This window comes from Gadus morhua, chromosome 19 (genome assembly GCF_902167405.1).
Source record: "Gadus morhua chromosome 19, gadMor3.0, whole genome shotgun sequence".
Lineage (NCBI taxonomy): Eukaryota > Metazoa > Chordata > Actinopteri > Gadiformes > Gadidae > Gadus > Gadus morhua.
Window position 1 is genome coordinate 8,151,612 of NC_044066.1, and position 16,802 is coordinate 8,168,413.

Here is a 16,802-nt window from a genome sequence, read left to right on the forward strand (position 1 = left end):
AAAAAAGAAACGCATTCCTGTCTTGACGCACGAAGCAGAGACAAGAGTTAAAGCTTTAGGCACAGACACCGGGCTGCCGCGATGACATCAACGCCGAAAAATCTCTCTCCATCAAGTATGTACGCACGCTTCCTGCGTATCGTCTGTGTGCATGCGCACTTCTTGTGTATGTCTGCGGCCATGTTTGCTTGCGCACCTCTTGCGTACGTCTGCATCCGTGCACACTTCTTGCGTACGTCTGCGTGCGTGCACACTTCTTGAGTACGTCTGCGTGCGTGCGTGCACACTTCTTGCGTACGTCTGTGTGTGTGTTTGTGTTTACCGTCGGTCGCTCCTTCTTCGTCTGAAGAGCTTTTTGGTGTGCGCGATCTCAGCCTCATTAGGCAAGGGCGGGAAGGCCTGTGGAGAGAGAGGAGGGACATGAATAAGTCCATATTTGACCCCGTATTCCTTACCCACAATGTTTCTTGCAGAGCTGGATTATTAAATGGGATCGATACGGAGACCATCCACTTTTTTCACCGCCTCAAGGCTCGACACGATTTACATTTCACTCACAGTTCACGATTTAAAATGGAGGTAGAACACAAAAGTATAGCGTTGTAATCTTGGTGAGTTGAGCATGCTTTGCAGAGGGTATCGAGGGGTGAGTGAGGCTGACGTGCTGCGGATCAAATGGGTCTGTGCCCTACAGAGATGAGGGGGAGAGACGGCAGGGAAGCTGGCTTACCTAGCATCTTAAGCTCTGGCATTCCAACCGACTTACAATAACAATATTTCACAAAGGCAGACTAATGTAGCCAGCCTTTGTCAGACACTTGCTACTTTTTTTTTAATATATAAAGTTGAGGTCTGAAACATATGGATAACAGATAAAGGATCGAATATAACGGAGATAAAAGGTCAGCTTCTGGAACTTTAAGGAAAATGGGGGTGGGATGGTTTGTTTAAAGTTATAAATGGTTATGTCTGACCGTACAACTTATTAGAGGCATGCGTTTAATCCCGAATGGAGCAAGGACCATAATTGTCTGCTGTGCACGTACAACACACTGCGACCATGTCCTCTGTTCCACACAAAGGGCAAATTTGTTTTGAACAGAGAAAGGGCATAACTGCTATGACTACCTATGGCTGTATGTTTGGAACATGTGCGGTTTATGTGTTGGGGAAGAGCAATATCATCGACATATCAGGGGCTTTGTGGAGATTTTCCAACGCATCAAGACAACGCATCAAAAGCATGTTGCCGACAAGCTATGGAGGAGGTGAACACGGAGCCCGACCCCACCAAGACAGTATAGCCCGACAGCCATCCATTAAACATTAGGGCTGTCAATCAGAAGTCCCCCCCAGCATCACCGCCTGGGGTTACCATGGTAACGGACGGCGGAGAGGGCTGCTGCTGCATTTGCGTTACATGCGTGTTCTGCTGAAGGACTGAGTGTGTGTGTGTTTGTGACTGTGTGTGTTTGTGACTGTGTGTGTTTGTGACTGTGTGTGTGTGTGTGTGTGTGTGTGACTGTGTGTGTGACTGTGTTTGTGACTGTGTTTGTGACTGTGTGTGTGTGTGTGTGTGTGTGTGTGTGTGTGTGTGTGTGTGTGTGTGTGTGTGTGTGTGTGTGTGTGTGTGTGTGTGTGTGTGTGTGGTCTAGCTACATGTAGAGACGGCAGGCGTGAAGACATGCAAGGTGAAAGTGCTATGTTTATCAGCTCAAGTGTGAATCTGAAGTGTGGAAGCTGTCTTCACAACAAACAACAAAATATATCTACGAGGAACACTGTCAACACCCGTTTTATGAAAAGTGAGAGTTTTCTTCCTGCGTGTAAGAGCAGGAAAGAGACAGACCAAGAGAAACCGAGAGAGAGAGAGAGAGAGAGAGAGAGAAAAGAGCCACAGAGGGCGATACAGTGAGCGAGAGAGACCGAGACACAGAGCCAGAGACCAACAAAGAGATAGACGGCTTTCCGTTTAATGGACAGATGGGTACAGTCACAACACAAACAAGTAGAGTGAAGCCTCTGTGCACTCACTACGACAAGAGGCTCTCAGTGAGCAGCACTGGAACCGTTTTTCTGACCCCTGTTCCTATGCGATTAACAGTCGCCTTTTCACCATGCGGCTGAGATAATAGCCCAAGAAAGGAAAAAAACATGTGTCATACTAAATACTTGTTTTCAAAATTATTTCACACCGTTTTCTCGGGACTTAAAAAAAAAAAAAAAGATACTTACATAATTGCATTTTCTAAATTCATATCCTGCCGCATTAGAAGGTTTATATAACCTTCAGCAGGTCTGCGTATTTTAATAGCACGCGAGGGGGGAGGGAGTACAAAAAAAAGGACATTACTGAGCTAAACTTTATGTTAAGTTAAATGTATCAGGCAACTAGGTTCCAGGCACCGAACAAAATTATGTGAAAAATATGAAAAATATCACACACACAAAATATTGTTTGCGATATGCAATGCCTTAACAACCCACTCAGGGAGCCTCCCGCCTCGCCTAGAAGACTTCCAATTGTACGTTTAGACATGCAGACTTTTATCAGAGGCGGCAGTTTGGATTTTCATACTGGTGCTCACTGCTTCCTCTAACCTACTTTCAACCCCTCAGAGGAAAGAAAGAAAAAAGGAGCTGTGGTCAAATCTGATTGGTACCAGATGAGAAACGCACACACTGAAGCAGTGGGACAGTGTGTTCAATTGGCACAGTCATTTAGTCCTGCAGTCGACCTGACTGGAGATAGCCATACTGAATGGAATGCAACAAAGCAATTTGGGCAATCTAATTCAGAGGAGCAACAATAACATGATTTGTGTAGGCACGGCACGTCAGAAAGAACTTGTTGCTGCGCTGTAGACTCGCACGGGTGTGAGGGTGATAGAGCCCAGCAAGAAGTCGTACGCTACTGTTGTTTTCCTCTAGGATATCATTAGCAGCAACCCTGCCTTCAAATGGTTACCAGATGACTGCCCGAGTCTGGACTGCCCGTGCGCGCACGCACACACACTTGCACTTTGATGCGTGAGCACACGTACTTGGCGTGCGAGCGCCGTGGCGGAAATCTGCAGCTATAAGCAGTAAATAAAGCGGCACACGGCAGCCGACATGAACACAAAATGACATACGAGGCTGACGTGATCCCCAGACGGCGCTCCGAAACAAGAAGGGGAATCCTGCTGGGATTCTCCCTTCGGAGGGAGCACTTGTGTATGCATGCATGCATGTGTATTGCGTACGCAATACATATACCTCTATGGAGCACAGGAATTACATCTTGGCGTGTGCAAGCCAACCGCACCGATATCATATTCCACTTTAAGTGGCAATCTCAAGGTTGACAACTACTGTGCCACGCAGAATCTACCAAGGAATGTTCCAGTAAACAACCGAGCAATGTCGGCTAATGAAAGTATTTCCTAAATGAGCGCTAAATCATTACCTCATTCGGTAGAAACTGGACAAGTTAAAAACCGAACTTATTTTTCTCTTAAAAGATTTCACGACTGCCCTTTTAATTAAGGCCGCGCGTGCACGGTTAAATATACTGTACTTAGCCGATCAGTGTAAAGACCCGTCGATCAATGACATGTCATTATGTTCCTAACTACAGTGTGGCCGAAGCGCAGGACATTATGTCCACGACCAGAATAGCCCTTGACGGCGCTACAGCACAGTGGCGGACAAAAGGACTTGAGTCTGCAGCGTGCTGGAGGTCGGGCCTTCAGCGTAATACAGCAGAGAACATAGAAGCTTTGCCTTGAGGAGACTGGCCATCAGAGTGATCTGCTGTACAAGAATGTACTTCAAATCATTCCCATAGAAAAGTACAGAGCCAAGGACTTAAGATTAACAAAGGTTACATTATGTTGTATTTTTAAATCGACCACAAAAGGAAAGAATAACCATTCCGACACGCCGTTGGGGAAGAAAACAATTTATTTGTGTAGACGTCAATATGGCTGGGGTTGAGGCATTATTAGTGAAGCAGGTATGGTCGTTGTATTGCTCTGCTGGTGGTTTAACATTCATTTTCTCCTTCACCTTTTGGTATTTCCAGGGCACTGCAGAAAGCCAAGAGATCAGCGACAGCCCTCCGAGATCTCTTTGAGAGCTCTTCGATGTTTGACGGCACAGAGTTGCAGTCCATCAGACGAGATGGCCAACTCAGCCCAGTAGCCGGTAAAGCGGTTGACGTTTTATTGATCTTTATTAACCCATCTCTGAACGGCTACACCGCTATCTCCACAGCTATGAAGACCACTGTTACTCTTCTGCACAAATACAAATAACAGGTGAATACTGACCTGGTCCATCTAATTCCTATGGCTACCCTGCCAGTGAGTGTAGTTTGGGGAAACAGAGTCGTGCACCACCTGTGTGGTGGCTCTTAGGCTCAGTGTCGTTTGATAAAGGCGTCTGCAGATGAACGAATAAATGTTAACGCAAAAAAAAAGTAAGGGACAGAGTTGTAAGAGACCGACATGGCAAATAATTGAAATGTGATCCTGGGACAAGAGTGAACCAAGGGGATTTCTGCCATATTGTAGCGGCCCTTTTTGTTTTATTAATGTACTTGATGCATAAGTCCATCTGCTCTCACTGCATGGCTTGGCATTCCAATCACCTGCTGGTCTTTTAAGTCAAAGTACTCTTGAGTGGGCGATTTTTAATATTGAGTAAATGTGGCTGGAGGGGAACATGTATAACATACCGTGTGGACATATGTAGAACAAGGCAACATTTGTGACTGACTTTTAAAAAAAAATCTCAGTGAGTATCCTAGTAACAAGTTGAGGCCTACGTAAAGTCGTGATGTTTCGCATTGTCGGGATCTGTTTTTGGAAATCATTTAGCGATAACATCGGTGTAAGAATGGTCAGAATGAGCGTACCGAGTCGTGAGCGGTGTGCGAGTTAATTACACATTCTTAGGATTTTGCTGCTTTGTACAAAACAGTGTGGGAGTGAAAGTTCTACTCTGATGATCTCAAAAACACTGAACATTATGTGGATTTCTTTCACTTTTAGAAATAAGAACAGCCTGGATGCTGAAGGCTTTTTTTACACACACACACACACACACACACACACACACACACACACACACACACACACACACACACACACACACACACACACACACACACACACACACACACACACACACACACACGCCTTTGCTGCATCTTAGCTTCACCCTAATATATACATATAATGTATCAGATAACAGTCGTCCAGTATTCACGGTGAACAGTGTCAAAGATTATGCTACAGCTGTGTGTGCGTGCACTTGTGTGTGTGCGTGTGTTCGTGCGTGTGATCAGAACAGCGCAACGGGTCCCAGCGTCCAAGGGCCGGTACGGCCGTGGGGGGTGGGGGGCTGGTGGGAGGACAATCGCAGGAAGGGAAGCCTGGGAGGGGGTCCGAGTGGTGCCGTGACCCTCTGCACGGCGCTGTATATCACGGGTTGTCCACGCGGGGCAGAGACGCGACGCGGGGGAGAGAGACGCGACGCGGGGGAGAGAGACGCGACGCGGGGGAGAGAGAGACGCGACGCGGGGAGAGAGAGACGCGGCGCGGGGGAGAGAGAGACGCGACGCGGGGGAGATAGACGCGACGCGGGGGGGAGAGACGCAACGACATAAAAAGGCACCCGCATGTCATACAGAGGAGCGCTGGGCGGGAACGCCAGGGCCGCTGGAGGTAAAGGAGCACTTCCCGACAAGGGAGGAACACGTGCGTTGGCGAGGCTGCGTCGGGACCGGGGAGCGCCGGGGAGCCGGCTGAGACGGGTGCATGTGGATTACAATAAATCATATACATTCTTTTACTGCTACTATTGACTTTTTTTTACAATATTTATATTTTTGCCCCATTACAATATAAATTGTGGCTGCTATTCAGACATTTTCTTTGCACTACACTAATATTCTGTTGATTCTTTTTAGATTCGTAGATGTCTTAATCTGTTGTGCACTTTATTGTTTACTTTAGTGTTAGGAAATGCCTTATCTGTTGTGCCTGTGCACTTTATCTCTTTCACGGTGGGATAGTGAGAAACGTCTGTTCGATTCCTTTGTATGTCTGTTACGTGTGAAGAAATTGACAATAAAGCGGTCAATTTTTTTGAAATATAAAAAGTACGATCCACAACGTTGACGTGGGGACTTTTTATCAAGGTGTAGAACGTAGCGCGATGGAAAGGGATGCCGGCCCCGGCAGAGGTGAAACCTCAGCCTCCCCCCCCCCCCCCCCCCCTTATCCGCCACCCTCAGCCACCCCCCGCCCCCCCCCCCCCCAGGCGATTGGAGTCCTGCTCCAGAGCACGTAGCTGGGGCACGTCAGTGGGGCCAGCCAGTCTGCAGCGTCTCAGCTCCAGAAATCGGGCTTTGTTCCCTTCTTAGTTTGCTTTGTTCACTGACCAAGAGATCGGATGCATTCCCAGTGACTAACCACACTCCCCGCCCTCGCCGTCTATTTATCTCTCGTGGTGCCATGCCTCCGTAATGAGTCTCAAATGATGTCACCGAAGACTAGACCCGTGGCAAGCAACAACACGAATACATTAAGTCACCTAAAACAAGTCCTAAAAAAATATCATATTTCCCCTTGTATTCATGTTATTTTCTTATTCAACATCTCTTTAATATGGAAAGTATATATATATATTTAATACTAATATACTACACAGGCATTTTGCTATGATGCCTTCCCAGCCCTTTGCCTTGTTATTAATAAACGCGACATCCATCCGTGACATGATTATTAAAGACAATATATGACCTGCGGGAAGGGAAATGTCACGTTCAATGTACCCAGCGACAGACAAATGCATACATTCTATGCGAAGAGACCCACCCCCGTACTTAAAGTCAGAGTGCCCGCTCGACCATAGGGAAAGAGGAGAATGCAGCACAGGCAATTATCTGAAGCAGGCAGACCACTACCAAACTGGCTCGGGTTCAACTGCAGTGCCATAGGGCAAAGTCAAACGCAACATCACAACAACAACAACAACATAAGGTGATTGGCTATAAAATTATTGTTCAGAAGCGTTGCTCATGGAGGGATGCGTATGCATACACTGCCGGTCGTGGCTGTCACGACACAGACACAAAATGGGAAGATGACACAGACGAGACAGCCAATGACAGCGGTATGTCTGCTCCCTCCAAGTGGACCACAGCCAGCATGTTACGTATGGACGCGCACACACACACACACACACACACACACACACACACACACACACACACACACACACACACACACACACACACACACACACACACACACACACACACACACAGGGGTGTTCCACCTCCCAGCGGCCATAAGAAATGCATCCAACGCCTGCTCTTTAAAGCTGCAGTATGTGAGGTCCAGAGTTTTAAAGTGAGAGAAAGAAAGGAGAGGAAGAGAGCAGTTTTTTAATCAAAACAACCCAAAGAAGTCACCTCCCTTTCTGCACTATCCCTCCCTTTAATCCGCCATGGGAACAGTTTCAATTCACGGACCTGTGATTGACAGGCAAGATGGATTCCCCGGACCAATCACGGAAAAGATGTCGGAGTTGTCAGAAATTTAGCCAGGAGCGTTCTGACATCTGAATTGAAAAAGGGCAGGCGCAATCAACTTGAAACAGATAGGCTCACAGCGCATTACACTGGAGAATAGCTGAGGGGATTGCTCGGCCAAGAGATTACACTCAAATAATAGCTCCTGTACCTAATTGTACCTACATTTTACCTACAGCACCTTTAACGTCATGCTTCTGAAATCTTTTTAAGGCACGTCGGATAAAGGCGCCAGCTTAATGACTATACAGTAAATAGTAAGAACAAAAAGGTTATTGTTGGTTTGAATAGCTTTTGAGCCATTACTCAACGAAAACAAAGGCTATGAATTGACCCTCGGAAACCTATTTAAACTATTAGTGTAATTACAGCATGACACTAAAGTAGAGGATGTGAACATGGGGTGTGTGTGTGTGTGTTTAGCATTCCATAGAGACTAAGAAAGGCCAGGTCGCCCACTCACTGACTTCTGGCAGCAACCGTTTGAATATGGAGGAAGTCCTTACTTACTGGCTTTACTTCTCAGGTATCATTACACACAAACACACACACAATGGTGCGCGCACACACACACACACACACACACAAAGAGAGTGGTGTGTACAAACACATACACAGTGGTGCGCGTGCACACACACACACACACAGACAGAGTGGTGCGCACACACACACTGACAGAGAGAGGTGCATACACACACACATACAGACAGAGAGTGGTGCACAAACACACCGACAGAGTGGTGCACACACACACACACACACAAACCGACGGTGGTGCACACACACACACGCACACACACACCGACAGAGAGTGGTGCACACACACACACCGACAGAGAATGGTGCACACACACACACCGAAAGAGTGGTGCACACACACACACACACACACCGACAGAGAGTGGTGCGCTCACACACACACACACACACACACACACACACACACACACAACCCTACACAGACACACAGTCAAAAGTGACACGCGCACAAGCGGGAGGTTCTTTCCCAGCGCGGCTCCTGGAGGAGGAAGCGGAGGTATTCAGGATGCATGGTGGAGGAGGAGGAGACGCAGGGCGACGCGATCCTGTCACACAGTAGCCCCGGGGCGGCGGAAGGAAGAGGGGGGGGGGGGCGCCGCACGGCTCCAGTCGATTACACGGCCGCTCTGACATGAGTGACACAGTCAGAGAGGTATGCTCCGTCGTCACCGCGGCGACCGACTGACCCGACACGGGAGACCGCGATGCCTCATCACCGGATACATACACTTGGAATGACGCTAGTGATGGTTGGTATTCTGGTCAATTGGATCTTCTTGTTGGTTCTAGTACAGATATTTTACGTGTTGCGAAAAAGTAAAACTTCTGGATGCCCCTCACAGATCACATTCCTTGCTGACGTCGGGGGTGAGTAGTGTGTGTGTGTGTGTGTGTGTGTGTGTGTGTGTGTGTGTGTGTGTGTGTGTGTGTGTGTGTGTGTGTGTGTGTGTGTGTGTGTGTGTGTGTGTGTGTGTGTGAGAGAGAAATGCTGAAGTGATAACAAGGAGATGAGTTATGACGGTAGGACACCGAAAACACAAGAACTTCGGTATTCCCCGGCTCTGACTCCATGAACCCCGCAATGTCCTGGTGCCAACCCACATCCTTCGGCCAGAAGAAACCTGCGCACGAGCGCACACACACACACACACACACACACACACACACACACACACACACACACACACACACACACACACACACACACACACACACACACACACACACACACACACACACACACACACACACACACACACGTATTTTGGCTGTTTCTGAGAGAAAGGAAACCGGTCGTCTTGGCTCAGGGAGGAAAAACCCCAGAATGAAAGGAAGAACCATCTTCGCTTCGCTGCGACTCCAGGCTCTCTTGGCTGAGAACCGAAACACATCTCGACTCCTGAGTCAACAGGGGGAGAGGAAATAAACCGAGGGAACTTGGCTGGGAAACAATTAGGACGGAAGACACCGTGACCCGGGGGCAGGCCGGGGAGAGGGAAACAGTATTTACCTAGGGTAAATCTCCAACCATCCCTTACTGAATGGCAGCCAGCCATGGTAAATACAGTGGTCTCATGCCTCCATTATCTGTGCTTTCATAGACCTAATGGGGTGGTTGTGTTACGATTATGGGTGATTCTGTGTGACGGTTCTCAGGGCGCAAAAACGCGACAACCCCAATATTATTGTTTCTTCCAAGAAGGATTAGAACGGTCTTTATCAATAGGGAAAGTAAAGATTGTGTTGCAGTTGCTTTTAGGAGCTGCTGTAAAAACTCTATGGTGGAGCCTTTAGTTAATCATGAAGCCCTTTGTTTGTTTATGGTCGGTCTTGTGTCACAACATTTTAATCCCCACTGCCCACTCCTTTGTCAGTGTTTGATGTAGGTTTGCTTGGTCACCACAAGGTGTCACTGTAGATCTGTCCATAATACACATAATACTTTTATATTGTAAACTAGTTTGAGCTCTTCCGACTTTTATCATATTATAATTTGGACAGCAATGTCATTCAAATGTTGCATTTTTTGCTGTATCACATCAAAACAACAGCTAAATAGATGGAAAACAGTGAGAGCAACACATCACGTAGACTTCCCATTCTACCTCATTATTGGAGTCAAATACCTGCTATTCCTTTAAAGTGCCACTAGAGTGCGCCACTGTCATAACAAACACGAACGCGAACAGCATCTGCTTAAAAGATTTAAATGGATAGAAACGCTTCAAAAGAGCATGAAATCAAGTTTGAGAAATAAATAACATTTCAAAATACCTCATGAAAGGAAACATTACTGAAACAAGTACAAATTAAAAGTCCCTTAAGATTTTGTTGAAAATAGACATACATAAAAGAGAAAAGACAAGAAGGGAATAGACTTACTGAGTGCAAGTGAGGGAGGAATCGCTCTATGTCATTCATGTCTATGCCGTCATCCTCTTCAAACTTGTCTTTAATCATCCTGTAAGCATAATAATCAGTCACTGATGAAAGGTGAAGGTTTCAGAAATACTTGAGGATATACAGAACAGGCAACAAAACAACCAAATCCTAGATTATTAATGATGAGACCAATGGGTAGCAGTTCAATAAAGTCAGAATGTGGCATAATCAATAGGAGTCACGCACATTCCAAATGGCCATCTTGGTATTCTATCACCACTAGGACAACAACAACAACGAGAACTGGTTGCTGGTATCCTTAAATGTTTGGTAAAAATAGCATCGAGACTGCGGCTTGAAATGGACTTTTGGAAATCCAGATCACATGACTGAAACCGTCCTATAGGAGGCCAGGAATGTGACAATGTGACAATGTGACAACAAACCCAACATACAGCTGAGAAGGGTAGACCAGTGAAAAGGCGGTAAAAGGGCCTTACCCCTCTCTGTCGATGTGCGGCAGGTGCTTTGGCGTTGCGCGGCAGAGTTTCCGGTGGAACTGGGTGAAGTCCAGCTTCTCTGGCTGCACGTCCCAGCCCGCACCCCTGACACAAGGAGACAACGTTGTTCGTGAGAGACCAGAAGTCGGGATGCACCACACAGTAGTGTACGTGTTACAGCAGTGTTTCCCCACATTGAGACCGGGACACAACACAGATAGTTGAGGACACGTTACTGAGGTGTTTGAAAAAAGGAAAGTTTGAAAGTTATAATCCAAACAGACCGCCTAATTTAATGCTCGCTTAGAAATGTGTTTAATGGTCACATGTTCACTGGGACACTGACATCACAGGAAGATGATATTTGGTTTAAAAACAATGTGGGGAAGCAGATGCACAAAAAATGTAACACCTGAAACTATGGTCAGGGACAAAAAAGGGTTAAGGAACCACTGTGTAGTGTCAGACATGACCTCTATGTCTAGATACACATATACAGACAGAGGCATGTCTGCAAAATGACTAAGACTACTCGTAAATCGACTTGGAGATATTGAACTCGAAGACGCAAGATACAGTAACGGTAGGCCGTACAGAACCCGGACGTCAGGGGAGTTGAACCCTCCAACCCTACTTTTTAGAGGTTCCCCAAATAAATGGAGGAGTGAGATTGACAACAACAAAAGGACCTCTACAATAGCCATGAATGCAGACAGTTAGGCCGGAGGAAGGTTTGCATGTAGGCAGTAGGGCACAGACACCATGAGGTTCACTGCAGGGCTGTTTTTGTGTGCTCTTTGGATGGGTGTGGTTGGAGTAAGCACTGGATGTGCAGGCTCACTGTGTGGGTCAGGGGAGGGCAGCTGGTTCTTTCATTAGTCTCCATGCCTAACCTCAGCTCAGTCATTAGGGCGGAGGAGAAGAACTAAAGCACGTCGACCGAACCCTGATCCTCCTGGTCACAGTGAGTTACATCACACGTCGTTTGTTTTGATGTTCCCTCTGAAGCCATTTACAGGGGAGCTTGTCTTACAAAAAAGGTATGCACTGACTGCACCACCACGTTTAAAAAGAATACTGGACAGAGAGTCGTGTCGCTTTCTGATCAGACTATTCGTTCTCATCATCAGTGGTAATCAAACGAAGAGTAAGCGCATCGCATCAATGCAAGACAAAAAGGGAAATGTGAAATACAACACGAATGCTTTAAAAAAGGGGCTGTCACTGCCTTCTTTTTTAGATGTAAAAGCTCTTTGTGTATTCTAAAAGGCACTGCATGCCGCAACCAGCCTTCCTGCTTTAACACTCAAAGGGTTGTATTCTGGACACATCACTGATCTAAGGCTACAGATATGATCAAATGATCAAGCTTTGGATAATAGGGGTACTAGGCAAAAAGGCCAATTCACAGAAAAACAAAACAATGGAATGCCTATTTTAATCCTACAAGTATTGCAATTACACATGTATATTTGCTCAAGCATTGCCACAAAACTAACTATTGGTGCATTGGTTGTTGTGGATTTGGAGTTTGCAAGCCCATGAGTTTGAAGTTTCAAAAACAAACTTTGCTCCTTCGAAACTACAATTCCACTCTGCCCTCTGCTCTCCCACAACACGCCCAGCTAGGAGACTGCAGAACAGAACTGGTCTCGAACGCTGCATTTAAATACACACACGTGTTACTTGCACTTAACCCGCGGCCATGCGACACCCACACAGCCCCTCTACCACAATCACTGTACACCCACCACACTCTGACGCACTCGACGGCTAATCACATGCAGGCGCAGTCTACATTTATAAAGACCCGTCAGTCTTGTACGTTCAAATCATATGTACACTTTCTTACCGGAGACACTTTCTTGTCATGATTCTTTGCCTTTTTCCCCATAGGCTGTACCATTTAATATGGACTTTTAGACATTGCGTATTTTTTTATTTAATACGCACAAATGTGTAAACGTTTGTACACATGCAGATGCTGATATTGAACAAACACAGCCGTACTGAATAATATGAAACCGGGCATCTTTAGAAAAGTAACTATAGAATAGCTTGCCAAAGTCAAGTTAAATGGAACACAATGCCAGCCCCTTTCATAGTTGCTAATACAGTAATAACCTGGATCAATAAAGTTAACGGTATCCAAATAATGATCAGAAATTGCAGATCATTGTAGCTCATCACACCCATTTCTAGCATCCGTGGTTGTGATCAAATGCTCATGGTGTAACCCACCACAATGTGTTAGTAAATATTATCTTAAGTTCTAGTCCTAGTCTTGCTATTGACAAACGTGCATTTGAGTCAGCCTAAAGATCACATTATGGCTTCTTTGTGTTGTCTGGCACACACACACCCCTCCCATCTTCCTGTGTGCTCGGATGTGCTGACGTGGCCATTAATTAGGTAGGCAACCTTCAAGCTGCAGCTGTTGCCTTGGCAACCGCTCCCGTCTCCTGTGTCTAGTGGCGCTGTGACCTGGGCGAGACTTCTGCCACGAGTTCCATCGTCGTCTCTTTCATAGTGGCTTCAGAGAATAACACAGTCGACAAGCACGCACGCGTACTTCTGAGAGTGCCTTTAACATAACTTCATTTTCAACACTTTATTTGTGTGGCAGCGCGTGAGCAATGTCGGTACAAATTTCTCTGCAAGTTATTTTAGGCCTGCGTTTGCATCTGAGCGGGCTGACCTACCCGTGTGAGTCCATGGTGTTGGCGGCCCAGATGTCAGTCCCCAGGATGTCCAAGGAGCCCTCTCTGTTCCCGTTCTGCAGGACACAGCACACAGGATGGTTCAGTACAGCAGCACACCAATGAGGGCCCATAGGTGTCAATATGCTGGCCCCTCTCTGTATTAAACTAGTGACCCCAGCCAATGACGATAAAAAAACATCAGCTGTATTATAAGAACCAAGAATACAGACTGCATATTTAGCGTAAACAAAGGGCCTTATAGATCACTGGCCTTGACCGGAGTTAAGCTATCATCTAACAGCCAAGCTAACAGTAGCTAGGCCGTGACGGAAGGATGATAATAAGTCATAATTTGGCTGTTACGCAACAATGTTATGTTACTGTATGATGTTACTATACGTTTGAGGTTACTCTGTGCTGTAATGTTAGTGTTTGATGTTATGTTACTGTCTGATTTTACTACATGTTCAATGCTACACTATGATGTAATGTTATTTTAACAGTACCTTGGCTGTAACGCTATGATGAAATGTGACTATTGTTTCAAGTGTAAGTTGAGTCGTTTCAGACAACAAACAATGATATGATTTATTCAGTTTTACGTACAATATACAACCTTTTGCTTCCTAATCTCAACAGATCATTGAGAGACAATGTATTTCAGATGAGTCATGTTTACACAACTGGAAAAGCTTTCACATGTATTTCCCAGAGGGTCCCACGGTATTAGGGGAAAACAGCGTTGAATAACCTTTCCGCGATCAAATAGTCTGAACTATTTTCCAAGGGCCAGACTTTAGACCAAGACTAATCTCACAGAAATCTGTCCTATTTCAACAAAATATTTAGTTTTGCAAGCAAATTACGCCAAACTCAAATAAACATGGGGCATTTCCATCCAAACCTCCATTACCCTTCATAATCAGGCTTACATAGTTATAGGAGCCAACGAATGATAACGGATAAGATGTTGAGTCATACCCTGCGTGCACAGGGATGCGACGCAGACACAAGATTGTATTTTTATATGTTTATATCCATACAATTTGGCAAGGGCCAGCGTCCCTACAGCCGGCCCGGAGGCGGTGGGGGGCCTGCTTCGGCCCGACCACGGAGACAGGCAAATCGGCGCGCCCGTGGTTTGACTCGGCCCGACCGTGGGTGCATGTGATGCGTCGCCTCCTGATGCCACGCTACCTTGGCTGGGGCTGTGAACTGGTTGTTGCGCCCCCTGCTGCCGGAGCGGGACCCCGACCCGGGTCTGGAGCCACAGCTGGGCCTGGAGCCGGTGCTGCCGTTACTGCTGTGGTCCCACTCGTCCTGGCAGGGGGAGGGAGGGTTTGAGGGAGGGAGGGAGAGGTAAGGGGAGGGAGAAAAGAGGAGAGGGAAGAGGGAAGGGAGGGAGGGAGAAAAGAGGAGAAGAAAGAGAAATGGGAGGGAGGGTGGTTTAGCCCAGTACCATAGCAGCAGTCCTCTTATTTCCACTTTATACGGACACAGCGAGAGGGGATTATGGCAGAATAGGTAAACATTAAATGGGGCAATAACAGCCTTTAAAGCGGTTACAGCCTGTATCTCCACAACACATTTCCACCCTTATCTGCCGTCTTATATCTGCTGCATGGGGGGCAGCTGATAAACCTGTGACTGTGCGGCTGCAAGACTCTCTTCCTTTCTGAGTAATCAAGTCAAATGATCGTCAGATCATTTTATTCGACTGCTTTCCGGTAGTTGCACTTGTCTTTTATACCATTATTAAAACTATTGCCATTTATTCCAAAGTGAACTTACAGTGAATTCAGATACATATCATCAAGCAGCAGGTATTGGGGGAACCAGAACCTGCGCCTTGACCAGCCACTACCACACCCATACGCACACGCACACAGTGTGTTTACCGGTTTGGACGAGCCCCTTCCCCTGGATGATGACCAGCTGCCATCTCTCTTGTCATTGTATTCCTCCGTCCACTAAAAGGAGAAAAGGCAGCGCGTTAGATGGTTTGAATGTAAATAGAGATCCAAGGGGTCAAAGGAGAAGCATAATGGTGGTGTGTGGGTACAATCGAATGCGTGTGTAAGCAGTGGAACGGATAGCAATCAAGCACATTTGCTATGGAAATGGAGGAATCGCTTGCCAAGTCTATGTAATCATATGTAAACAAATCTCAGTTCTTACGTTCCTACCCAAAATCTATTTGCATAAATCCTGACCCGCTTTATAATGACGGGTGATGAAAGTTTACAAACATTTCTCTTCATAATGTCAATGCTAATGTTAAAACCAAATGTTTATCATAATCTTTGAAGAGGACACAAGACATTATAGAGGAGGTAAGGGGTTAAGCATTTTGCCCAACAAAGAGTAGGCCTGGCCTGATCGGGGACCACCCTTAAACAGACACACACACACACACACCCCCCATCTCTCTCAAGCTCCGTCACCGTATTCAGCTACTCTTTCATAATAAGAGACCCACCCCTCCCCCAAAATCTCTTCCAAACCGAAGACCTCTGACCTGGGACGCCTTGACGCCGCCGTCGCCGTCCGTCTCGCCGTCGGCCTTATCTCCCAGCAGCCCTTGCACCTGGTACTCCAGCACGTAGCTGTCGATGAAGCGCTCCAGCTCCTCGATCTCCTGCGAACGAGAGCTGCCCGCCTCGGACGATGCGGAAGCCACCGAGGATGAGTTCTCCATGGCAACCGGCGGACCCGCGCTGGCAGCGGGTGAGGGAGGGATGGGGGTGGGGGTGGGGGTGGGGGGGGGGGGGGGGGGGGGGGGGGGGGGGGGGGGGTAGGGTGGGGGAGGGGTTTGGGGGCAGAGGGAGGAAGGGAGGGAGGGAGGGAGGGAGGGAGGGAGAGAAGGGGGCTGTGATCGAAAGGAAGAGAGACATAAAGAAAGTCAGCTAAAATACAAGAAAAACAATCAGGATTTGACGTGGCGGTGAATGAAATCCACCGTGTGCCTTGAGTCAACGCTTTTTAATTCAGTGATGTATTTTTGTAGTTGGATCAATATTGATTGTTCTCGGCCGCTTTCAATGAAAGCATCTGCTTAATATAACTCATGGAATTTGAATGTATATTAAACAT

General features: G+C 46.8%; 1 protein-coding gene across 2 annotated transcripts in view; it reads right to left on the bottom strand.

The window, feature by feature from the left end:
* ctif (CBP80/20-dependent translation initiation factor) overlaps window positions 1-16,469 on the bottom strand; it is a 38,481-nt gene extending 22,012 nt beyond the window's left edge. For both annotated transcript variants that reach the window (XM_030342302.1, XM_030342301.1), the window contains exons 1-7: window positions 16,228-16,469; window positions 15,608-15,679; window positions 14,907-15,029; window positions 13,710-13,783; window positions 11,008-11,112; window positions 10,508-10,586; window positions 323-399 (exon numbers count right to left, since the gene is read on the bottom strand). In XM_030342302.1, the coding sequence (XP_030198162.1) occupies window positions 323-399; window positions 10,508-10,586; window positions 11,008-11,112; window positions 13,710-13,783; window positions 14,907-15,029; window positions 15,608-15,679; window positions 16,228-16,407 (710 nt within the window). In that variant the 5' untranslated portion in view covers window positions 16,408-16,469. The remainder of the gene's footprint in view (window positions 1-322; window positions 400-10,507; window positions 10,587-11,007; window positions 11,113-13,709; window positions 13,784-14,906; window positions 15,030-15,607; window positions 15,680-16,227) is intronic.
* Between the last annotated feature and the right edge of the window lie 333 nt (window positions 16,470-16,802).